Source organism: Ammospiza caudacuta, chromosome Z (assembly GCF_027887145.1).
Source record: "Ammospiza caudacuta isolate bAmmCau1 chromosome Z, bAmmCau1.pri, whole genome shotgun sequence".
Lineage (NCBI taxonomy): Eukaryota > Metazoa > Chordata > Aves > Passeriformes > Passerellidae > Ammospiza > Ammospiza caudacuta.
Window position 1 is genome coordinate 40,348,898 of NC_080632.1, and position 26,196 is coordinate 40,375,093.

General features: G+C 35.9%; 1 protein-coding gene across 1 annotated transcript in view; it reads right to left on the reverse strand.

Moving 5' to 3' along the window:
* KDM4C (lysine demethylase 4C) overlaps positions 1-26,196 on the reverse strand; it is a 249,926-nt gene that overhangs the window by 78,623 nt on the left and 145,107 nt on the right. Inside the window, exons 13-17 of the mRNA XM_058823279.1 lie at positions 23,406-23,587; positions 22,349-22,565; positions 21,374-21,450; positions 5,788-5,843; positions 2,548-2,656 (exon numbers count right to left, since the gene is read on the reverse strand). Of these exons, the coding sequence (XP_058679262.1) occupies positions 2,548-2,656; positions 5,788-5,843; positions 21,374-21,450; positions 22,349-22,565; positions 23,406-23,587 (641 nt within the window). The remainder of the gene's footprint in view (positions 1-2,547; positions 2,657-5,787; positions 5,844-21,373; positions 21,451-22,348; positions 22,566-23,405; positions 23,588-26,196) is intronic.

Genomic DNA, 26,196 nt, shown 5'->3' on the forward strand with positions numbered 1-26,196 from the left:
ACTCCCCTTAAATTAATATAAATCTAATTATTTCATTATAAATTTAATGTCAGAAATTAAATCTTGGAATAATAAGGTATAATGAGGTAACCGGGATTCTGGTGCTTCCTTCCCTCACAGAAAGGCAACTTCTACCTACAGCACTACTACATTTATGACGGTTATAAAGTACCCTGCCTCTCATTTCACCTGCATTCAGTCGAGTTCCTTCTGCACAACATTCATTCCACACAAATATACAAATTCTTTTTCTTTAAAAAACAGTGTTAAGGAAGGCAAGAACTCCATTTCTAAACTTTTATATATTTGCAGGACACCATAGGCTTACATACAGCTGTACATAATACAAGTGGTTAAAAGCCATTTTATGTTGAAGAAAGCATCAAGAACTGAAAATTATTAAAGACTAAAAACAATATTCTATCCACTGAAGGAAAAACAGAAGAAAATCTAAAAATTACTCAACAGTTCATAACTGATTAATATAATTTCTCCATATTTAGCAGAAAAAACATAGGTTTTAAAGTCATGTAATTTCAGAAACACTTGCTCCAAATTAATTCAATACTTTTCCAAAAGGCTCCTGTTAGTCTTTCAGTGTGTAAGTCATGGACAGTCTACAGAATACATTTCAACATCTGATGAATGAATGAATGAATGAATGAATGAATGAATGAATGAATGAATGAAGTGAATGAATGAATTTAAATCCAGTTGGTGGCCTGTCACAAGTGCTGTTCCCCAAGAATCAGGGCCACTTCTCTTTAATATCTTTATGACCTGGCTAAGGGGATCAAGTGTACCCTCTATCAGTTTGCAAATGACACCAAGCTGGGTGGGAGTGTTGATCTGCTGGAGGGCAGGAAGGCTCTGCAGAGGGATCTGGACAGGCTGGATCACAGGCTGAGCCCAGTGGTGTGAGGCTCAACAAGGCCCAGTGCTGGGTCCTGCCCATGACCTGACCAGGTGGCCAAGAAGGCCAATGGCATCCTGGCCTGTGCCAGCAATAGTGTGGCCAGCAGGAGCAGGGCAGGGATTGTCCCTCTGTACTTGGTACTAGTGAAACTGCACTTTGAAACTTGTGATCCAAGAAGGATATTGAGGTGTTCAAGTATGTCCAGAGAAGTGCAGCAAATCTAGGGAAGGGCCTGGAGTACAAGTCCTGGGAGGAGTGGCTGAGGAAGTTCTGAAAAGAAGGCTAAGGAGGAATCTTATAATTCTCTACAACTGCCTGAAATGAGGGTGTGGTAGCCTCTTCTGCCAAGTAAAAAACAGTAGGACAAGACATCATGTCCTCAAACTGTCCCAGAGGAGGTTAGGTTCAATAGTAGGAGAAATTTCTTTACTGAAAGGCTGGTTAAGCTTTGGAACAGGAAATAGGAAACTCCCCAGGAAAGCTGGATGATGTCACCATCCCTGGTAATGGTCAGATATGGCAGATTGAGATGAGGCAGATTGAGATGAGTGGGCTTTGTGTTATTCAGTCAAAGGCTGGACTTGATGATCTTGGAGGTCATTTCCAACAATGTTTCCATGATTTCTGTGTTTTGAACACTTGAATTGGGAATTTTCAAGTTGCCTTATGTTTTTATGTTATATATATATACTCTTTACATACATCTTTTAAATTATTTTTAAAAGGACATGTGATAACCAATTTTTTTAAAAATTCTGAACAAAAAATCGAAACAGATTACCACAGGCTATCAATTTTAAAGCACTCCAAGCTGCATTTCCACATTTAAGCATACAGCTGCAAAAACAAAAAAAAATTATTAATGGAATAAAAGGGAATTAAAATATAGAGAAAATATTAATAGTTCAGAATAAGTGAGTACAAGATAAGGTACACCAAGAATCACATTGGAAACAGTGTGGGATGATCCAGGAAATTTACACTTCCTCTAAGAATTTGAATGGGCCATTAAGCACTTTCTATCTGACAACATTACAGTCATGCACACATTGACAGATTAAGTAATTACTATATAACATAGCAAAAACCCACATTTTGCACTTGTGCATATCCTGTTCTAGAGTATATCAGTGCTCCTCAATGACACTGTTTAATGTGTGATTTAGTGTATGCGTATTTTTCAATACCCTGACGGCAGAGATATCATGTAACAAACAGACCATGCATCCTTTCACCTTCATAAATAGTCAAGGTAAAAATCAATAATAAAAAGACCTCACAAATAGGTACTGTTTTATTCCCTGCCTTTTTAAGTTTCATCATCAATACAACACCAAAAAATGAAGCATTCACAGTTGATACTGGTAAGTTTGTTACTCTTCTCCAGGGCAAGAACACGTTTGAACTACATTTAAGAGAGCACCAAAGACTGTTACCACTGTTAATGAACTGTCACTATGTTTCAAAAGGCCCATCTCAGTAAAACCCTTGTTATTTATTTCTTACCTTAAACACAGCTTACTGCTCTTTACCTGGCAATAACCATCACAATTCAGATTTTTAATACATTCAAATACTGGAACACCATGATAACAATGCATATATGGAGCATATATTAATATACTACTCACCAATTTTAATCTTTGCAAGGGTATTCTGCTAGTGTCTATCGGAGCACGCTCTGTGACATTACCAAATCTGACTTCTGGGATGGCAATTGCACATGTTACATGTGCCCACCTGTGAAAAGTGGCAAGTCAAAAATACCACAAAAAAACCTCATAGAAATACAAGTGCTGAAGTTGTTGCTTGCTGCATATTTGGCTTTTGCTTTGGTTTTCTTAAACATACCCATCTGTGGTTACTTCCTCATTAGGCTTTCCTAAGCTTCATTAACACATTTTAACAAACTTTGCAACACTAGCACTTTGTGTCAATAAACTTTCAGACTGCGATTTTATTGCAACAATTTTTAAGCATGTTTTACTTTTTATTTAAGTAAGAAGTTTTTGCAGGTGTGCTATTCAGGTACATATGTAAACACCACACTATTTAATTCATGCGTAATTTATCATCTACAGCATTTATTAGTCATTATTAACACTACTCAGACCTGAGAAACTATTCTTACACAACAAATGTGATTACAATTAATCAGGTATCTATCAAAATGCAAAAGGAAATGCAAATGTTATCAAGGCCTTCTGTCTACAGACACAAAGGCATCCAAGCAGCAAAGTGAGCAAGCCACCAGTGCAATGCCCAACATGAACTGGATCTCCTTTGGTAGCAAAAGCACCTGCAAGCACCTAGGGCCAGTGTTACATTCAAGACTTCAATGGAACATCCGGAGGTTTGTCAGATGATACCACATGCTTCCTATATGCATCAGAAAGCACTCCAAATCCTCCCGATACATGAATCTCAAAATAACAAAGCTAAAAGAAACTTTAAAAAGCCTGAAATTAATATTGAAACTGTGTATTTCATGAAGCACCAGAGAAGCTAACAACACTTTTATTATCAAAGAGCAGCCTTCTGAGGCTATTTCTAGAATCTTTCTGGGGTAGACAAGAAGTTACTTCTAAAATCTTTTTGGGGTAGACAAGAATTCAGTTATATCCTGAATAAAGGAAAACATTTCCATTTTTTTACTCATATTTGCCTTATTTCCTATCATTTACTCTATGTCTGTTTTCATTACTCCACTTGCTCTGTTTCTGTAAGCTCTGAATGCTGGCCTCACTCCGCTTCTTGTACATTTTGAAGAAACACAGATTACACGAGCATCTTAACAGATTAATAGGAATGTGGGCTGAAGCAGAAGGAGATGAAGGGTGATGCAGAAAACAAAAATAAAATTCTCTTTCTTGCACTAGAGCAGGAATATTTCAATAAGTCATCTTTGACAAAAACATCTGCAAAAGAATAATATGACACACAGGGACCAAACAAACTCCTGTCATGTGATTTTAAAGTTGCATTGGTCGAAGTGTGAAATAAGACCTGTATATAAAGATGACATACCAATTAGCAAGTTATACAGTTCAGCCCAAATAAAAACAGATAGATCTTGGCAGATTCATCCTTTTATTATGGTGACAGTTTCTTCATGTTTTAACTTACATGAAGTTGAGACTTTTAAAAATATTTTTTGTAATAGCTGTTTTCTTCTTATTGTCTACCTGCTAAACCACATTGTCGTACCATCTAAGCTTTATGAGCCAGAAAAGCTATAAATAAAATGCCTCTTCAATCAACCTTCAATTAAACATTTATCCTCTGATATCTCTCAACCTAACAGACTCAAAACAATTCCTGTGTCTGCTGAAAAGAAGAAATCTCAGTCTTCCTATACAGCAAACTGCTTACTGCATGCACACATACCAGTCTGATCCATTAGCTTTTAAAAGTATGACATGCTCTTCCTGTATCACTAATTAGTATGTAGAGAATAAAGAAGGAGCAAAGGAGAATGCACATTAGATTTTACAGCTGTTGGAGAAAAAAGGTTAAATTGTAACATACTTTTTTGAAAACTCAAAATTTTGAAATGATAGCTAATGCTGAAAGACAGATCAAAAACTCTACAATGTGTAACAACTGTAAGGTGCTGTTACAGAAATAGTAAAAACAAAAGTTCAACTGGTTTTACAGAAATCCCATTTCACAAATCCACTAAACTAACCTAGAGTAATAGAATGTAAACCCAAAAACCTTATATATAATTACACAAGAAAAGCGATTTTATGCAAACCTCTGTGCATTTTCCTCACAATATATCTTATGAGACATTTCAAACAAATTTATATTGATATACAAAGAAAGATATACATATTTTTAAAGATGCAACATGGAAACTAAGCTACCAGCAGCAAATATCAAAAGGGCATAATAAATTCTACTGAGATAATATTTTTGTAATTCTTTTTGTATTTATCAAGTAAGGGAAGTAACAAATTAAAGGGAATTTAAAGCGGAACTAAAAATCAGCTGAGAACTTTAATGTACTGGCAAAAATCTCCATTAAAATAGCTACAATAATAATATTTTCTGAAGGTAAGATATGGCCTGAGTTAAAAAACTTTCTCCTAACTGGACAAGAGTCATGAAATCAACTGCAAACCACTGATACATACATTCTTTCCACCTCCTTTTTCCTGGTAAGAGAAAAACAATGCCATACCTAGATCATGTCTTACCACTGCATTCCAAAGCACAAAAGAAAGAGGTCTACATGATATTGCTAAGCTACTAAGATGAGCTAATTAATTACGAGATTATTCAAAATGCATGTAAGACTATTCTACTATAGGGCTTGAAAAAACATTAAGCTGCAACATTTTCCACTTTAGCAAGGGTTACTTGCTATAGTTTCTATCAGCCAGATACAATAATAGCATGATGTCAGCAACAAAACTATTTTTGACAGTGTGTGACAGAAGTGTGTTTGAAAAAAACAAACTTCAGAATTGAAAATTATTTCAACCTGATTAAAAATAATTCTTTGAAAATACTGGGTTTAGAAGTTCAAAATTATTGTACTGTAATTTTCAGGAGCAAAGAAAATACACTTTGCTGTTTGATAAGACATGCAAACAATGTTAAATGACCTCTCTCATTTACTTTATTTGCAAAAAGGCCAGCAGATTAAAATTTGGAATGAGCAAGCATTTGCAAACATTAAAACAAATGTACATTTTACTACCTAACTATTTAACAAAATGCCAGCGCCACATTTCAATAGAAATAAGATTTAGCTTAAAAAGACACAGTCAAATAACTCAGGTTGCAAATGCTTTGCACCTGGGAATGGACAGGAAATAAAGTTAAAAATAAGCACATACAGTCCTGAAGAACATAATACTTACTTTTTATCAGTAGTCTGCTTTAATGCACCACCTCTCAAATTGCAGAGACAACATTCCTAAAATAAAAACACAGTAGAAAAAGTGAGTTTTAACGATGGTTTACAAATCAGTTCTATTCATCTGATCTTGAGGATAAAGCAAACTGCTAAAGCAATTAATTACTGGATTACATACTGCCACTTACAAGCACAGCATTTCCTTACAGAGAAAGAAATGGATATAGTAATAAAAAGAGAACTCGTACAACCAAAAGAAAAAAGGTATTTGAGTACTACTTACAGATGAAGGGATTGAATCACTTTGAAATGTAATAAAAAACCCAAACAAAATCAACACCAAAAAACAAAACAAAAAAAAAAAAAAAAAAAGTCCCCATCGCTTTTAATCAGTACTGCTGTAGAAAGGCTGGAAATTGCCACACGTTTTACAAAGGTAAAACAAAGTACCACGGCACATAATGAGTTTAACAGAAGTTACTGAGAAACTGACCCATAAGCTATTGATCTAGCTTAAATCTTTTCTTTCTTTTTCTTTTTCCTGCAGTATACCTCCACTGCTTTGATCTTCAGTACAACTCCATCTCTTTCAGGGCACTCAGCAAGGTGTTCAGCAGTCCCTAGATAACACACTAAAAAACATGGCTTTTCCTATCTCTACGTAAAACTGAGCTTTCGAACAGATACACTCTTTTTGTGTTTCCAACCCCTCACTCCTCTTCAGTCTCCTTCATTTCTGAATCTATCCTTTCCTTTAATTCTCTTTTTTATCTCTTATCCCTTGAAAGGAGCTGATGAAAAAGTGTTTTGACCATAGTTATTTGTCCTGGGTTGACTATATGATGCTTTTATTCCCAATCATCTCATTCTGTTTATGTTGAATAATAATAAGTTTTGTACCTTTAAGAGTGTTACAGAGAGTGAAGGGGGGAGAGAAGAAGCAGCAGTTTGTTTTCAGATACTGCACTCACTCCTCCACATTCCTGCTCCTGACTGTGTTGTCTGCGGACAGACAGCGGGGCAGAGAGCTCTTCTTTTGTTTTTTAGTTAGTTCTAGCTAGCTGAGGCAGAGAAATTCCCTGGACTGTTTTTTTTCCTTTTTCTTTGGACCTCTTGAACCTGCTCTGGACTGAACACCCAGGAGAGCACCGGCAGCTGCACCTGAGGCCCACCAGGCCGGGCCTGGCCTGCAACAATTCCAGCACCGGACGGACTGATCAGAGACTGAGTGAGTTGAGCTTCAACCCGGGGTTTTCTCAGTTTGTCATCTCTTTTAGAGTGGCAAGGGGTCTCATTGCTTTGATATTGTTTTGGTCTTACTGTTTAATAAACAGGTTTTTTCCACCTTTCTCCAAGGAGGTATTTTTCCCTCCCAGACCAGTTGGAGGGAGGGGCCGATTGGATCTGCTTTTCCCACCGGAGCTCCTTTGGGGGATTCTTCCCCAAATTTGCTCTAAACCTGGACACTATTCTTCTTCCCAGCTGTTTTTCTAAAAGCAAGAATGTACAAATAGAGTCAAGATATTCTGTGACAGTATACCTATATGAGACCGTGTATTTTGAACCCCTACACTTACGTTGCCCTTGCAGGACAAACAAGCAAATCAAACAAAAACACAAACAAAGCAAAACCCAAAAAAACTTTCTGCTATACTCCACTCTGATCTTATCTTAAAAATAATGAAGACTACAAATGTCTGTAAGAAATTTATTTGAATGATATATTACATTTCCTATGAAAAACATCTTTCATAACCATAGAAAAACACTTTCCTGTGACAATTGGATCCTCTTTACTATCCAAGCACAAAATTTTTGCTTTACCAACCAAACTATGAAAAGCAGAACATCCTCTTATGGAGCACCCTTTTAACTACTGAATATTATTGCAGAGTTTTATGGAAGAGAATTGAGGTTCATTATTCTATCGACAACAACCTCAGGATGGGACCTAATATGTTCCAGATCACATTTCCATTTCTAGAAGTATATGTTGACTAATAAATCAGGGAACCCAAAGGATCAAAACTACACCACTTCCAGTAAAGTCGTTTTTTTCTCTGGGCTTGCAATAGTAGCCAATCGGAAAAACAGCATATTGCAATAAAACACTGATTCAGAGTAATCCCTGCACCCCTTCCACGGACCAGGTCACCCCACATCTGACAGACCAGTTCTTCTCCTTCCCTGAACACTTGTGCAGTGTGGTGGACATCAGCATCAACTCCAGCAGAGCCCAGCAGGCATCAGGAGGAAGCAGTGGGTGGAGGCACTGACGCCTCATGAGTGGGTACTTATCTGCCACTAGAGCAACTCCAAAAGCCCCTGCTTTCCCAGGAAGCTTCTCTCTGGCCACCATCTTTCTTACCCTTTGTCTCCCAGATGGTGTGGTTGACTGACTGTGGGGTAGAGAGCTCATGCCATTCTCCCCATGTCTTTCAAGCCACACAGGCATCCTGGAGGGCACCATCTTGTAAATGCTATTTCCACCACTTTGGGTCTCTTTTTGTTTCCTGGGGTTTCAGGAGATTAGTAATTTTGTATCTAGTGATTATTTAATTTATTTTTTTTTGCTTGTTGCTGTTTTGCTTTTTAGTAAACTGTTATTTTTTCACCTACGTTAACTCGTATATGTTCCTTATGGGTGGAAAGGGGTTGGTAAGAGGAGGTAATTAATTTTAGAGTGTCCAGCTCCTTAAACTGTCTTAAGCCAAGACAGCAGTTCTGCAGAGCATGAACTTTCACGATTTATAGATAGAGTAATATCTGCAGACTGGGGAAAAGAGCATAAGTCTAACTCATCAAAAATTCGTGCAGGGAGAAAGTTCCATTCTCCACTTTCAAATGTGAAAGTTCACAAATTCTTGCTAACCTGAGCACCTTCTTAACACTGGCCACAAAAATACTTTAACTCTGCTTTGCAAAACAAAGAGTGCATTGGCTCCTATTTTAAGAGCTTTGACATTCTTACGCCAATTAAAAATTTGTTACTTGACAAATGATAACATTTTTCTGCTTCTAATGGACATTTTTCACTTTTACAAAAAACTTTCATCAGGTCATCTGCTGTGGAACTTACTAATGTAGCCAGACTGAGAATCCAAGGCCCTAAGGTAATTTTACAAATAAATTTTACAAAGAAATTAAGGTAAAGCAGCACAGAAAGAAACAGAAGTCATATATTTACCTACCAACCACAGAGCTTTGACATTAGGCTAAAAATAGAAAAGAAAAAAAATAGAGGGAAAATTAAATGGAGGAGAGCAGCCCAAGGAAAAGAGAAGGTGGCTCTAAATGTCCTCATTAGAAGCTTTAAAAAATTACCCTTATGCAGGACCTATAGAACCAAATATTATGTCCTCTACAGAAACACCTGTATGTATCTTTGGTGAGCAGAAAGTGTTGGTGGGTACTTGTTCACCGTCTGCTGGAAACAGACTATAAACAATTAGATCCCTAAGAACTAGTCAAGTTCACCAGTGTTCATAACAAAACTGTGTGGGTAGGAACACAGGTTTAAAACCCATTAAAACTATTTTGTTTATTATGTCTGCGTTGCAATATATATTCCTATATACAGGCGACATGGCTATTAGCTTAACCTGACTCAATATACTACAATTAATGAAACTCAGAGAACCTGACATTTACAGAGACTAATATTCCTAACAAATGTATACATGCCATGGGTGGCAGTGAAATAGCATGTGAACTAGTAACTACTACCCATGTTATTATCCATGAAGGACATAGACCTGCTGAGGTAGTCCAGCGCTCCAAAAACATGTCTCCTATGAAGACAGGCTGAGAGAGCTGTTCAGCCTGGAGAAAAGTAGAGAAGGCTTTGGGAAGACCTCATTGTGGCCTTAGAATACTTAAAGTGGGCTTATAAAAAAGATGGGAAAAACATTTTATAAGGAGAAATGGTTTTAAATACATTATCATTACAGATGAGACATAAGGAAAAGTTTTTAACAGTAAGGATAGTCAAACAGCAGACCAGATTGCCTGGAGAGGCAGTGGATGCCCCATCCCTGGAAACATTCAAGGTCAGGTCACACAGGGCTCTGAGCAAACTAGTCTAGTTGAGAATGTCCCTGCTTATGGCAGGGAATTTGGACTAAATAACCTTTAAAGGTCCCTTCCAACACAAACCCTTCTATGATTCTCTGGTTCTGTGTTCTCAAAAAGAAAGAGCATGTCTGTGCATCCCTGACTACCTGCTGTCAGCCTATTATGTAAAAATCAGGAAAAGAATGTATTTCATTATAAAGCATCACTTTAGAAGGTATCCAATCTCTTATTCATTATTACTTTGCAAATCCTTTAAACAAGTAATTTTGTCATTCATATTTGCATTAAATAATAATTTCATAAGCATATTATTTTATACGTATCTAAATTAAATCTTAGACCATTTTAAATTGCTCATCTCCTTAAAAATCTCCATAACATTCTAGAATTACAATAAGGCTTTTTCTCTTACAGTACCTGTATAAAGTAAGATATCTCCACATCCATATTTAATTCACAAGTTTTATACAGTAACATTCCTTTTATCTTTCAGCTTTTTTGTGGAAATTATGCTTTTTTTCATAACAATACATATCATATTCATTATTTCTGAAGTAAATGTTTCCCTTTTTTTCCCAAAAAAAAACATTTCTTCAACCATCAACCCTAATCTCACTTCTGTGCTTCAATCACTTCAAGAAACTGGCGGAAAAACCTCAAGTCAGCGTGAATTAACCATGCTTCCTTTGGTACATCCATCCAAAAGATGGATAACCTTTTTTGGAAGGATATGTTGCTACTCAGGCAAAGCTGCATATTAATTTTTGTTGCATGGATAAATATTATGCAAAACCCGAGCCTGTTTACACTCATTTATATTTTAAAATGAATACAGTTGCTTATCTTTGGGTATTTTTTTAGTGTCTGCCAGAATTCAGTCATATTCACAGTAACACTTATAAAAACCAGTTTTTACACTTCCATATCCCCATACCTACTTCATTAGCAATAGCTGCCTCCATAGGAGACAGGAAGCTGTGTGACACAGCAAGGCAGTAGAATTCTGCCAAGCCATAGCAGAGGAATATACATTAAGTCATCTAACAGTTATTTTTATTGAAAACTATGATTATGCACCACACAATCCTCTTTCTTGTTAAACTGCTATTTCTTCTTTGCTAAGGTCCTGTAAATTAAAATAGCATCTCCATATAATTACACTTACTCAGTTAAATGAAAAAGAAACTCAAGCTTATGTCAGTGGAAGACAACGTAAAATATATGTTTCTCTCAATAAATTGTGACTGACACATTTTCAAAAATTTCCTCTTAAAATGTAGCTTCCATAAGCAACCTAATAATCTCTTGCAGCTCTTTGGCATCCATGCCATTAGGGAGCTTTTAATTTAAACTAGCAACCAGATACCCTGCTTAAGTCTTCTCCTTTTTACTTTACACATGATAAACATCAAAAGCCCCATATTGTCCCTTTCTTTTTTTGCCATTTTCCATCTATAGATCCTTAGTTGGTTAAACAACCACTATTTTTCCACGTAAGCGACTTCATCTGTGGCCACGTTCTCCCTTCTGAAATGCAATGAGAAGAGATCTTCAGTGGTGTCAGGGAAAATATATTTCATTTTTATCCCACATCTGGGGAGATGTGCTTACACAGCCATGACTTATGTAGCACATGGATAATAATCTCCAAGATCTTTTCTACAGCAACAGCTGACATCACTGCTCCGCAATCCTTTGTCTGTATTCTAGCTTCAGTATCTTTACAATTTTCTCTAGTTATATCTTGTTTTCCAAGTTATCACAGTAATTTATTAATATCTTGTTCATTTCTGATTGCTCTTACTTCACAGGCCTCACTAAAAATAAGCTGAAAGTTTGTCTTCAGCTAACATCTTCTGCTACAGCTTCTGCAAAAGGGATAACCCTGCAGGCTGGTCAAGGCAATAAAAAGACTGTGTAATGTTTGACAGATCCAACTGGAAAAATGAGACTTGGAAAAGGGCATGGCTTGGTACTTCAATAAGAAGATAGTTGCTATTGAAGGAAACTAGTAGCAGATTCAAAACAAAGAAAGAAACAAAAAAACCCAGAAAGATTCTTCACACAGTATGTGTCTGTTTGCCAGATGTGGGTGCAAAAATTTTACACTAGTGGAGAAAGAATCTGCCTAAGTTAATGAAAAAGAAATCCAACAAAGTTACTTTCTACTAAGGAAAGATACTGCCTTTGGCTAAGACAATTTCTTATTTCCACATCGTAGGAGATTGAGAAAGCATTAGGAATGCCTGCTCAAGACACATATTCTTCATCAGGTATTAATTTCTTGCTGTGAACGAGGTAATAACAGACCAGAACAGACTTTAGTTTAATTCTTCTAACACATCTTACTGGTCTACATAATCTGCAGTTTTAAAAACTCATGTGCAGAAACACTACCTAGATATTAAGGAAAATCCAAATGCTTGGCACTAAGCACACACTGAAATATATATTACATATCATATATATTTAATTTTCCCAATCTGTGATCCCAAAAAACAAACAAACAAAAAAAGCTTTACTAATATATTATTATCATTCACTTAACAAGCTGTTATGATAACTTTATTGCCACAGCTTTATTTAGCAGTGATTTTACCTGAAGTAATATTTTCAAGTAGCTTCAATAAATTTTGGATAGTTATTTGAAGCATTGCATTGGAAAGAACATTAAAGATCATCTAGGCCAATTTTCCTGCAATAGGCAGGGACACCTTCCCAGGCCAGGTTACTCAGAGCCCCATCCAACTGGCTTTGCACACTTCCAGGGATAGGGCATCCACCACTTTTCTGGCAAGCCTCAAGGTAAAGAATTTCTTCCTTATATCTAACCTAAACCTTTGGACAATTTAAAGTCACTACTCCTTGATAATGTCTTAAGCAGCAATTAGGACACTACCTATTCAGTAAGTAATGTATTCCCACCATTTTTTATCAGCTCAAGCCAATTGACTTCAACTAGCATATAAAAACCTAAGAGAAGTGGTTAGGAAAGGTTTTGGGCTTGGTTTTTTCCCCGAAATATTTTTAATAAGAGGTCAAAACAGTTTCAAGAGTCAACTGCTCCAAAGATGAGTCACAATAATACCAATTTACTAGTCTCCTCTAAAAACAACAAATCAAAACAGGTATCTAATGTTCAACTCCGCTACAGCTAGGTCAAATAGATAAAAATTGTTGGGCTTTGGCTGTTAAACATATGTTGTTTTCTTCAAGCCATTCTGGTTAGCTTTATAGATAGAAACCTTTGAACTGAAAATAGATATCATTAGTCTTCCATCTCTTTTCTCCATTGCATTGTAATGCCCAAGGTCACACTCCTAGTACTATTAACACAGATGTGCATTTGGATATGGCATTGCTACATTTTATCCATCTCCTTTTCCCAGCTTATTCATAATTGTGTCTATATTTATCCTTGTGTAAAAAGAAATGGGTTGGTGCTTCTCTTGAAAATGTTGTTTTCAGCTATGGCCCACTAATGAATATGCTAATTTTTCTACACCAAGGGAATAATTTTCACTTGGAAAATAGCTTTTGAAATTACTGAATTCCAATTCAAAGTCCACTACTGTATCCACTTTGAGCTATTACCTTCAGAGACAAATTTCTTTTTTTCAGTGATAAAATATTTGTAAAAAATAATAAACTTCAGAAAAATTCATGTTTATCTAATAAAATATTCAGATTCAGTTTCCTGACAAGGAGCACCACTCTTAACAGAGTTGCTAGATGCTACCAGTATAAGCCACAACCTTCATTTGTATTTTAAGTGATTAAAGTTCACACTGATTATGGAGGCTGAGTAACTCCTTGAAAGAGACACCAACCACAGGCTAATACCTATTGAACATGTGGAAAGATCTTTGGCTACAAGCTTAAAGTATGTTCTTGAAAATAGAAGGTGGCCGTACTTCTTTTTATGGATGAACACTTTACTCTTGCAGTTGCATCTAAGTCTGTTCAAGACATCCACCTTTGGAAATTAAAGTTTACAAATCATCAGCTACTTAATTTCCACATTTTAGTAACCTAATCCTGCAAACAATCAGTCTGCCCTGCCCTTGACTTCGGGATAGTCAACAATTTTCTTGCAGTTGCAGCTCCCTTATTATACTAATGTAAAGAAAGAGCAAGTAGTGCTTCACTACACTGTCCATAGGATTATTAACAGTGATCTCTAACACCACAAAGAGCAGGAGAGAGCTGGCTAGGATAAGAAGACTTCAAAATGACAGGGAAGGGGGGTTGAGATGGAAAATGGGAATATTGAGACAATTCGAAAGCCAGAGAAGGAATGAGAACTGAGGCTGAGATTGAAATTAGAATCAATATATTCATTCAGGTAACTGGAGTAAAAAAACTCACACAACTTGACAGGAGTGGGTACTACGTGTCCTTTCTCCCTAGAATGTACATATATGAAGTAACACACATCCATAAAGTATAAAATGGAGACTATTAGATGCCTGAAGTTGAAGTAATTTCTGTCATAGTGGTTATTAGTCACTCAGATCTAGAAAATCCTTACAGTAGAAAGAGCAACTGTTCCCATATAATTGAACAAGAAAGATTACACTTTCTCCTTTGGAGTCAAAAGGAATGAGATTACCTTTCCCAAAACGTTAATAAATAAGCCATTGAAAATACAAAACTGATAATTCTTCCTGCAAAATATTAAGAGACTGCAAAAATCACTTTTACACAGAGGAACACACCTGGGGCAATTCCAAAAACAAATACAGGCTGGGTGGAGAAAACTATCAAGGCCAGTCCAGGTGAGAAACAGTTGGGGCTGGCTGCTGGTTGACAGGAAGCTCAGTGTGAGCTGACTCACAATCTAGAAAGCCAGCCACACCTTGGCTTGCACCACAAATAGTGTGGTCAGCAGATCAATGGAGGTGATTCTGGCCCTCAAAGAGACCCCAACAGCTGCATCCAGCTCTGGGACCACAAGAAAGACCTGCTGAAGTGGGTCCACAGAAGGCCAAGAAAAAGATCAGGAGGCTGGAGGACCTCTCCTGTGGAGACAGGCTGAGAGTTGGAGTTGTTCAGCCTGAAGAAGAGAAAGCTTCAGGGAGACATTATAGCACTTTCCATGACCTAAAGGGGACTACAAGAAGGATGATAAGGCAAGGCTTCAAACTGAAAGAGCATAGGTGTAGGTTATATAAGAAAAAAATTCTTCATCATGAGGGTGGTGGGACACTGGAACAGGTTGCTCAGAGAAGTTGTAGATATTTCAGGAAATTCCAGACATTCCTGGAAATATTCAAGATTGGATGCGGCCCTGAGCAACCTGGTCTAGTGAAAGACCATGTCTATGGTAGGGTGTTGAACTAAATCCATTAGGACCCTTCCAACATTTCTATGATTCTATGAACACTAAGAGTAAATGCTTAGCAAACAAAACAGGAATGACAGTGTATCTAATACATATTTATATATGATAAAAAATTGTAGGCTTATTCCCAGTATTGTAGGCAGTAAATATTAGATTTTAACCTGAGAACCTTCAGAAGCTGTACCTTTAAGAAAACAGCAAAATACAAGCTGGCCAGGTCAAGACATCCTGCTACTGGCTTTTTATAGCATGTTTTTCCTCTCAATGACTTCGCAGCACTACCTCTAGAGATCAGATATGGTCTTTGAGGATAAATTAAGATTGGATTAATTTGAGAGAGGTTCTCTGGTCCAATTCCATCTCCAAGCAGGACCAGATTCAAACTACATCTGACTGAAATCATAATTCACTGAATCACCAACCCTGCAGGGAATCTCTTCCTTGTAATATGAGAATACCCACATAGCTGGAAGCAACCAAATCTTTTCCCATGGGTATCAGTGGCAAAGGTTGATTTGGCAAACTCCAGCGAAGTGAATGAAAACTCAAAATGAGCTTTGGGTTTGAGCCTTATGGCGTTTACGTTAAAAACACTTTTTTTAGTTTAATGGTCTTCAGTTTGGCTTCTGTGACAGCATCAGAGAAACCCCATATTTACAAGCCTGTTAAAATATGTTATTTCAAAGGTTGAGTTTTGCAAGCAATAAATAACCTGTAACTAGTATAATACCAAAATCACAAGGAAATACAATGCTCCCCACATCTGAGTCCATACATGGACATCAACATTTAAAATTCTCACAGTAAGTCAACTTTTTTGGAGAGAAGGTTTGCAAAAGTTCAGATTTTTAAAAATAAAAAATAAAGATTTTTAAAGAATAATAATCAGGTCTTATTTTTCTGAAAACAAAAAACCACAGAAATATTCAGGGTTTTAATTTTTCTATTATAGCCAGATTTTCCTGTCCCGTAGTTTCTTTTATTAACAATATTCAAATGCATCTAAAGCTTGGTAGAAAAATCAGTCTGAAAATTAAGACACTGTATCACCAACTCACACATATTGAGTTAATTTTGGCAGACAGCAGGCTCTGAAAACAGCAGTTTATAATGGAAATTACGACACCATATTAGTGAGAAGGGCACCACTACAAAAAGAACGTTCAAAATCATTATTTTCAGTGGAGTGGAATAGGGCAGTTTGTAAGCAGGAATGTGGAAAAGCTCTTTGATGTCACTTTCTGATGCCTTTGGGAAAAAGAAACTAAAAATCCTTCAAATTACATAGGGGGCTACTCTAACCATAAATGTAAATAAACCCAAAGACTAATTATCCATAAGTAATATACAAAGCATGAAAAAGCTTATCTATAGAAAAAGAAATTCTGCTAAGCTATTTCAACATAGGATCTGTTCTCAAAATCAGTGCCAGCTAACCAGATGAGGTACTTAACAGTTTCTGCAGTGCTGTGGAGAACAATGTAAGAATCACTTGTGAAAAGTCACGCAGCCTCTTTCTTAGTAGCCTTATGATCATAATCTACCTGATCATGAAGCAAGCCATTGAAGTGTACTTACCCGTTTCCTGACTTGCACTCCTTTCTATTTCTTTCCTCTCCCAAATTTTTTGTAGTCTAAATAACAAAGGTACTCCATGTTTATGTACTATAGCTGTTGGGTGACCACATCTTTGCTCATTGTACAGTACATTGCATTCTCTGTAATGCCAGTCATTATTCTTCCTGACTTCACTCTTTCCAGCTGAAGCATTTAAGATTAATGAGGTGTTCGTTCTCAATCAAGGCACTTTATAAGAATTCAGTTACACTTTCAGGATCCATGCAGATGACTTATTAAATATAATTTTATTTTTTTATATTGTTTTGGGGGATTGATTTATGGCCATTTTTGCCCATTAGCATAGACCATTCTGTATCACTCTTCTGTCAATAACTCTTATCAGGACCTACTGCCTAGTAGAATATAAAGACGTATTATCTATCATGAATGCAGGTATATCCTAGAGGGTGAAAATTTGACATAAATTATTGTAAAGCATACTTCTCCAGCTACTTAAAATGCTGAAACTGCAAGAAAACAGTATGCTTCTGAATCTCAAAATCGGTTTCGTCTGATAATATAAACTGGAATAGCTATCAAGGAAAAATCTGGCTCTGCCAATCTAAACCCATATAGGTATTTTTCTATTTCTGTATATTAATAATTTTCATAGTTGGGATCCATACACAATAAAGTTTTATTTAGCTATTAAGAGAGCTCTCATTCCTACAGTGCTCTCATGCTTCCTTGCTTTGCAAAGTCATACTGACATACAGAAGCCTAATAGACATCAAATTTTCCATGAAGTTAACGTAACTGCTGTGATTTTAAGAAAGTATCATTAAACAGATTTTAAAACAATTTTTGTAAGCAGAGGAATGAGAAGGATTTTTTTCTCCTAAGAAATTAACTCTGAAACAAGGTTGTACCAATGTTTCACAACTTCCATTATATTCTTCATGACACAAAACTTTATTTCTCATTGTTTTCCAATCAACCTTCTCTTCAGGATTTAATGCCTTAGCCAGAAGGGAACTTCTCAGATGGGTCATCTTCAGCTTAATCCCCTTCCCCTATGAATCATAATGAAGCATAGGGAAAACAATTTCAAACATCCAGGAAGTTGGACTTTCAAGGAGTCAGTACTTCCTAATAAGTAAATCTTCCCATACTGTGTATTCTGAGATACAAAAAGTAAATTCTGGAAGGCATGTGTATATCTAATTCCCACAGAGAGCCAAATCTGTTTCAGATCTTCTGCAACAGCTGCAGTTTTTTAGCAATGATTATCCAGAATAAAAATTTAGATTAATGTGGTTTTTCATTTAATTCATGTAAAAACTTGAAGTCTCAACTGTGTCAGCTGGAATGTAGAATACACTCACAGTATATTCCCTGCAGTAAAAAAAAAGAAAAGGTTATGCAAATAAGGAATTTTCTTTAATTTCATCTCCCTCTCCAGAGAGACTCATGGTACTACACAGCAAGTAAAAATACAATTAAAATAATATATGTAAAACAACAGGTATAGAAGACACATTTTGTGTTTAGTTTTGGTCAAAAAAGGTGTAGCCAGGCTGGAGAGGCCCAGAGAAGGGCCATATAGAGAACCAAAGGTCTGGGAAGTTGTTTGTTCAGCACCAGTAAAGGCTTAGGGGAGACTTGATCAGGTTCCAGCATTTAAAGGGTGGCTATGAAGAAGATGGAGATTCCCTTTCTCACAAGGAGTCACATAGGTACAAGTTATTCCTGGAGACAATATAATTAGACACAAGCAATTTCACAGCAAAAACTATTGCAATAACCTCCCGAGAGAACTGGTGAATTTCCCTATTTCAAGCTAAACACTTGAAATTCATCTGAGCAGGGTGTTAGGCCATCTTGTCTAGACTGTGATTTTGCCAAGAGGCGACGGACCAGATGATTCTTGAGGTCCCCTTCCAACCTGGTATTCTATGATTATATGAAAAAATTATGAAAATTTCAAAATTGATTCAGAAAACAAACATCTGCATTTAATTCAAAAGAAGCATCAAACTTTAGGTTGTAGGTAGGACTAACTTGAATTGCTGATTTTCAAAAGGGAAGGTAGTACTTTGGGATAGCAGTATATTTAACTTGTCATTTTCAATGTACAGAAGATTGGTTAAAAGAGAACCATATTATCTTAAGTATAATTCTAGGATTAGATAAAAGTATTGTCCTATTTTGAAGAGAAAGCTGTTAGGATAATCTAAGGTTATCATCCAAACTCTGAAGGGACAGAAACATTACCCTAAAATGACAAATAGTATGAAATACATATCAGCAATTATTATCATGCTGATGTTAGGACTGAGGTTCCACACAAGCAAAAATATACTAGCATACCTAAGTTCGATACCAAACTAATAGTTTTCCCCAAAGACAACTACATCCACATTGTTTGCAATGAGTAATACTATAGAAGCAAGCAATAGAAAACTACAGAAAAAACAAAATTCAGTGTCTATTTTATCATTCTGCTTCAAAGTACAATCAAGTCTTCTTCAACTATTCCTGAAAAATGTTTCCATAACATGTTTTCAAAAGTCTTAAAGAAGTACCTTCTATAAAATCTATATATCCCAGCCCTGTCTTTAACTAGTTTTAGACATAAAAATTAATTAAAAAATCCTGGTATTAACTTCTGGTGATGCAGTTTAAAGTCTCTACAAGTCATCTTGTCCCTAAAAGACAAGATACATTCCCTTTCTTAGAAGGAGTCAAGTGCAAAATATGAAGAGTAATGGGTACAAGTTACTCCTGGAGACAATCTGATGAGACAGAAGAGGAAAAAATTCCAGAATGGCAATTGCTTATGTTACTCTTAATTATACACACACAATTTTACATTACAGAATGTGACTTTTTTTCCTTTCTGCCTTCCCCTCACTATACTAAGAATGCTAAACTTTTCCATCCTCCCTTGTGGAATGGTTGAAATAAATCAGGAATTATTAAAAGAATTTTGGTTTCTTGCAATTTCAGTTGCAACTCTTGTATCTTCCATCATGGTATTTAAACATTTTATGTCTACTGTTACAGTTCTTCAGCTGGACTCTTACCAAAGCCGAAAAGAGCAGACAGATTGTTCCATGGATTTTTTTTCCAGGCTTTGCTTCTAACACAAAGCTTAAGCATCCTCATGTCATGTTTCGGATTCTATTGAACTGTTGACATGTGCAATTTGTGAACGGAGTGGTCACAACTGCAGCTGGCAACAGGAACTACTGCTTAGGTAGAGTCGGCCATATTATGTCTGCATAGCTGACAACTCTTAAGTAATCTCCCTATCTCTGCTGAACTTCATATCATTTATTTTTCAATAAACTTTAACACTTTGGTAGCATCACATTATATAAACACCCCCAGTTCCTGTGCATTCATCCTAAACTGCTTAAAGTACACCTGTTTAGTTCACAAAGTGAACATGTCACCAGTTCTAAAACCTCATCACATAAAAATTTCATTCAGCTAATTCCCATATGATCTTGATATATCTTTCACTACTTCATCTCATCTTCTGAAATAATTTGGCTAAAAAGTACTTTCCCTTAAATTCAAATTTTCCTTATTATCAGAAACTTATGCACATCATATGAGAATAACCCCAAACTTGTTCACTAAAATGTGAATAATTCTTCTCAAATTAATGTTTTTCACAAGTGTTAGTATAAATGACTCATCAGACCCTTCACTGTTGTTCTTATCATTCACTTAGTGCTGCCACCTAAATGACCACTTCAAGATTATTTGTAATCTTAAAACCTTAGAACAATTTAAGAATCCTTTCTACAACATATAATTAAGAAATTTTAAGACTGGATTTTGCTTTACAATTTTTTCAGTGACTTTTTAAAAATGTACTAGAGTCGAAAGACATTCCGAATTTCCACTCAAACGTGTCATTTTGTTATTTTCATATTGTAGTTAATATCAGGTCCCAAGGCAGCATCTTAATTTTTTAAGTGTCTTTAACAAAACTATGTGATTTAGTCATAAATGGTATTTCATGAATAAAGATGTGTTCCTTAGAACTTTCCTACTTCCACATCATAGCTGTAATTTCCCTGAAAGAAATTAAAATTTTTCAATTTTTGATAGAGTAGCAGGGCTTTCTAACCCTGTTTGTTTAACTGATAATTAAATTCTGGGCTCATAACAACAGACTTACAATTTTCCCCTTGATATTCCCCTGAATCTAGAACATTAGTCACAAAAGTATTTCAGAAGATCCTCAAATTCATGACTGTCTGAAAAGGAAACTGAAATAGGGTATTCTAGTAACCAATGAAATATTTTCTCTGCTTTACATGCATTTTAATTTTCAGTTTTGCTCAAACACTATAGTTTTTCACAAAACTATGTCCTGTTAACCAATCCTTTTCAGGAGTCCATGAAACTACTCCAAGTTTGTGTATCAAAATGCCATTACATTTTGCACTGAAATATTATCATATTTTACAAATAGGTTTTCCCCAGCAAGCATGATCAGAAAAAATATGCAGGCTACATACCACATGAAATAATGCACATGCTACCTTTTTTTCCTCCCTTAATCTCTAGTGTGTTAGACAGCTAAACAACTTACAGCTGTCCAGGCTTCTTTTCTGCATCGAGAACACAACCACTCGTTATGGATTTCATGAGAAGGAACACCATAGCAACCTAGAATAAGAGAGCTAGATTGATTATTATATCCTGCCTTTTTAACAACGATGTAATACAATTCAATTATACATAAATCTTTAATAAAAATCTCCTCTGTCACGTAACAAAGGAGATTTTTACAATCTAGGCCTACTGCTAATGTCATAGTCTATAAAATATATCTTCCCTAACCTAAATAAAAAGAACCCACAAAAACCACCATAAGAAAACCAAAACAAACACCCAGCAAACAGAACTGAAAAACAAAAACTCCAAGCACACAAAAAACCAAAATCACAATGAATTTCTTATTTTTATCATTGCAATATCATATCATCAACTCTCCCTGAAGTAAAATTTTGACTTAATATACTGACATTTATTCTGGGCAAATATACCATATTCCCAAGTATCTCATGGACTACTTAAACTCAACTGTTAAAGTTCTACAGTCTTTAGGAGACACTGCAGAAAAATCCATGCATTCATCAGTTACTCTTGCAATAAAAAAGAATGCTAAGTGAAGGAAAATACTGTATCCCCAAATTTAACAGCAATATTCACAAGTCTTTCAGGAGAATTTTACCCTAACTACTTAATAAGGACACAACAGCATTGCACAGTGATTTAAAATAGAGAAGCAAAAGAGTAATTAAATAACTAGAATAGAAAAAAGATCAGAAGTTTGTGATCAATGAAAGTTTACAAGACAGTTAATTCTTCACTTATTTCACAGCAACTGTAGGTTATAGAAAATATTATGCAGTTTTCAAATAAAATTAGCCAGTGATGATTACAAATGGAAATGTTCTTCAAGCAGTTTTAAAGACATGCTAGAAGCCTATCTAACTATTATTTATCAATAAAGCAAAATTTTAAATTACATTTCTGGCAACAGAACAATTAGATTATTTACTTGCATGAACCCGTACGCAACACTTTGCACATGAAATCAGAAGACTTGTCCCATCTTCTTCAACAAAGGCATTTGATGGATAGTTTTCAGTGTTTTCTTCACTATAAATAAAACACATCTCTGGAATAAGAGGTTTAGTCTTCACATTTTCTGCCATCAATGTTTCTGCTGAGTTTGCTTCACTGAAAGTAGCACTTTCTTCATCCTGATTGTCTGGCTGGAAAATAAACAAAATCTATATTAAAGTAAAAGAAACTAGAGTCTTACTCTTCCTTGTGACCATGATGAAACTATTCTACCCCTCCCAACTTTTGTAGGAAGCGTAACAGTTTCATGAGAAAATTAACTGCTTTCAAGTATTTATCATAGTCATCCTACCTTCACTGTTCCAAATAACTGTGAAATCTGGAATTGCAATCAGCCTGCAAACCAGTGTTATTGCAGTGATACTGTACCTCTTGGGCCATTTAACTCAGTCCAGTGCAATAAAGGCTTTTTTCCTGGTTCCCATGCTGAGGAAACTCCAGTTTAGGACGTCCCAATTAGCAACATAGTACTCCACCACCATTTTTCTTGCCATTTGACACAATAATCCCACAAGACAGAGTCAAACAGTGCTCTGCACTGGACAGTTTCCGAGGGAATATTTTACCTGAGAAGGCCTAAGTACTGTGAAAACACTTATTTCCTCAACACTGAAGGAAGGCAGCATAAAAGAGGCTCTGATAAAAAGTATTTGGAGATGGACATATAAGGAAAGAACTAGAAAATGCAAATCCATCTGGGTTCACCACACCAAAAGGTATAATTTCAAGGGAAAATACACACACACGCACTAAGACAAACCCTTCATAAATGATAGTAGGAGGCACACAGTGTCTGCAGCCAAGGATCAATGCAGGTGAACAAAGTACCAGTTCTAACTTAAACGCCAGTGAGTTTGTTTATTCTCTTAAAAATGAAATCCTTAAGTTTATCTTTTTTATAATTTCTTGGAAAATAATTAGCCAGACCGCTATTTCCCACGTCATCCAGAAGCTGTGAGAACCTTGCTTACCCTATAGTATGGCACAAGAAGAGTGCAAACAGCACAGTGAGGTTCCTTTTTCGCACAAGCTGCATTGTATTCTTTTTCAGCATAGAAATTGGGTGGTCTTGTCTGCCACAGGTAGACCAGAGGCTTGGCCCATGCCTCTGACTCTTGAACTTGCTCTTCAATTAAGGTTGTTTCAGGCAGTTCTAAAAGAAAGAAAACAATGGCTATATTATAGTCATGGAATGAAGATAAACAACAATGAATTCTGTCATGTGTGCTAACAAAGATCAAACAATCTTACAAGAAGTCTGCGTGCAAACATGGATGTAGAAGTCTAAAAGAATGTTGTATAAGGAAAAACTCACCATTAAGTGCTCTGACAAGCACTGACTCTCTCTGTCAAGAGCTGACTGCTCCATATAAAGCATATATAGCCCTACATTTACAATTCGTATTCATATCAACAACATTATGTCTCACTCCCCCACTGTCTCTTTAATGGCTCCAAACTCTATCCCCTCTCCCTCCATGCACACAGCTTTAAATTATTTATGGATGGAATGTATTGAGTCCCAGCAGTAGTGCCAGACAAATCACTGTACTCACACAGGATGGCCCCTCACAACTCTTCATGGATGGTGACACTCATTTTCCAAAGGGATAAAAGGGCAAACATTATAGCCAGGGAGCAATGGGGAACAATCAGATCTAAGAAGCAGATGTATGGAGTAGAAGCATGCTGGATCATATGGACAGTGCCTATTAAATCTTTCACAATCAATGAGAAGGCAGGTAGGTGTCAATCAGAATAATTATGTGAAAGAGGACAAGAAAATGTGAAAAGATTTGAATTAAACATTCAGACAACAAAAACAGTTTATAGTCCTGTTCTAATGATGTATTTAAGAAAAACTGTTCACTTCAGAAGAAGAAAATTCTAACACAGAGAAACATCTAAGTACATTAAGCTGATTCATCACATTCCTTCAGCCCATGACTGCTTTCTCTCTTTCTCCACTTTATGAAAAAGCAGAGGCTTTATGGATCTCCTATGATAAATGTCACACATTGCTACAAAAGAACTATAAAATTTGCAACGTTTTATCAGTATTGAATAAAATATCAACTAAAATCTTTGCGTACAAGCAAACCAAATGTAATAATACAAAAATATACCCTGCATGTGGTTTTTAATCCTTTTTTTATAATTTCTCAAAAGAACTAATACCAATTCAATAAACATTTGCCAATAATCTGTGTAGAAGGGCACAAAGAAAACTGCAAAAAAGCTGTCAATATTTAGCAGCAGAACTTTCTGATTAAAAACATAGCTATCTTAGCTTCAAAAGAACACCAGTGAAAAAACAACTCAACACAAGGAGAAAATGAACATATAAAATGCCAGCATTACTTCTATAACTTTTTGAACTACTTACTTTGTAAGTTAAAAGCTTAACAAAGTTTTTGCTTTAAAATTCTGTCCAATCATATTTTTTCTACTGCTTGCAATTTTAAAGAACTGTAAAACACATACCTCTGAAAATTATTTCTCTATTTCTCTTCCTACCTATTTAAATTTTCCTTTAAAGAGCCATCTTATTAGCAGCTTCAGTCTTACAGGTATTTTTTTAATTTTTCCTTTTACATTATTTTCCTTCAGGAGCTTGTACCATTATTTAAAATATTTTCATTACAGTTGTGACCTCACTGAAAATTCAGAGCTTGATTCTCTCTTATGAAGAAAACAAAGAGGCACACAGAATTTGTTGTGAAGGTCTGTATTATATTCCACACCCATTATCCCCTTGGAAACTGACATCCTTTGATTACACCACTCCTTACCACCACTGAATAATTCTCCCATGATATTTGAAGGCTCTGCCCAGAACCTCAGCCTATAAAGTTCTTCTTTATACAAAAATCTAACTTCATATTTGTAGTCCTGAGACCAGTTCTGGGTTGATAATTGTAGTTCTTTCATACAGGCTTTTGACTGCCTACAGCAGGCTGCTGAGTTCATTATTATATTGGTTCTAGTTTTAATGAAAACAGTATTCACACCTTAATTTCATAAAAACTCCATAATTTCAGTTTCCTCTTGTGTGATATTTACAAAAGCTTTCCCAAACAAGAACTTGAAAAGAATTTAAGACACAAGAATAATGCTGGCTTTAATAGCTTTTTGTCGCTATCAAGAGTTTGTATTTATTTTTGAACCTCATTCCAAAAGAAGCCAAGGACAAGATGTCATATATATATATATGTACCAGACTCTATCTATCATAAACTCATAAAAATTTAACACTATTTTAATAAATTTCCTTTCTCCTTTACATTATGTTTAGAGCACTTCCAGTTAGTTGTTGACTAGAAGCAAACACTCCTCATTTATTTACCTCTGATCTCTAACACCTGTAATTCTGAATTCTATGTCCTTCTAGGTCCTTTAAGGTGTGACTGTTTTCTTCACGATCCTTACTGCAGTCTTCTGTCCCTGCATGAACTACACAAGCTCTCTGACATGATCCTCTGGTATATTACACCATGCAACCCCTCACTCTTCTCCACCACAACAAGAAAGGAAAAATATCAATCCTCTTTTCAGAGAGAAGCTGCTTAATCCAGTACTGAAGGGTTCACTGACAGGATACAAAATTAAGAGAAAACAGAATAGAAAGACATTCCTAAGGATTATAAACTTTGTCTAATACTCTGTTACCACTACTGTAAGACAAATAAATTTCAGTTCTCCTCAGGAACTTCCTAGTCAACCTTGAGCCTAAATTATCATCTTTCAAAAATTTCAGAATAT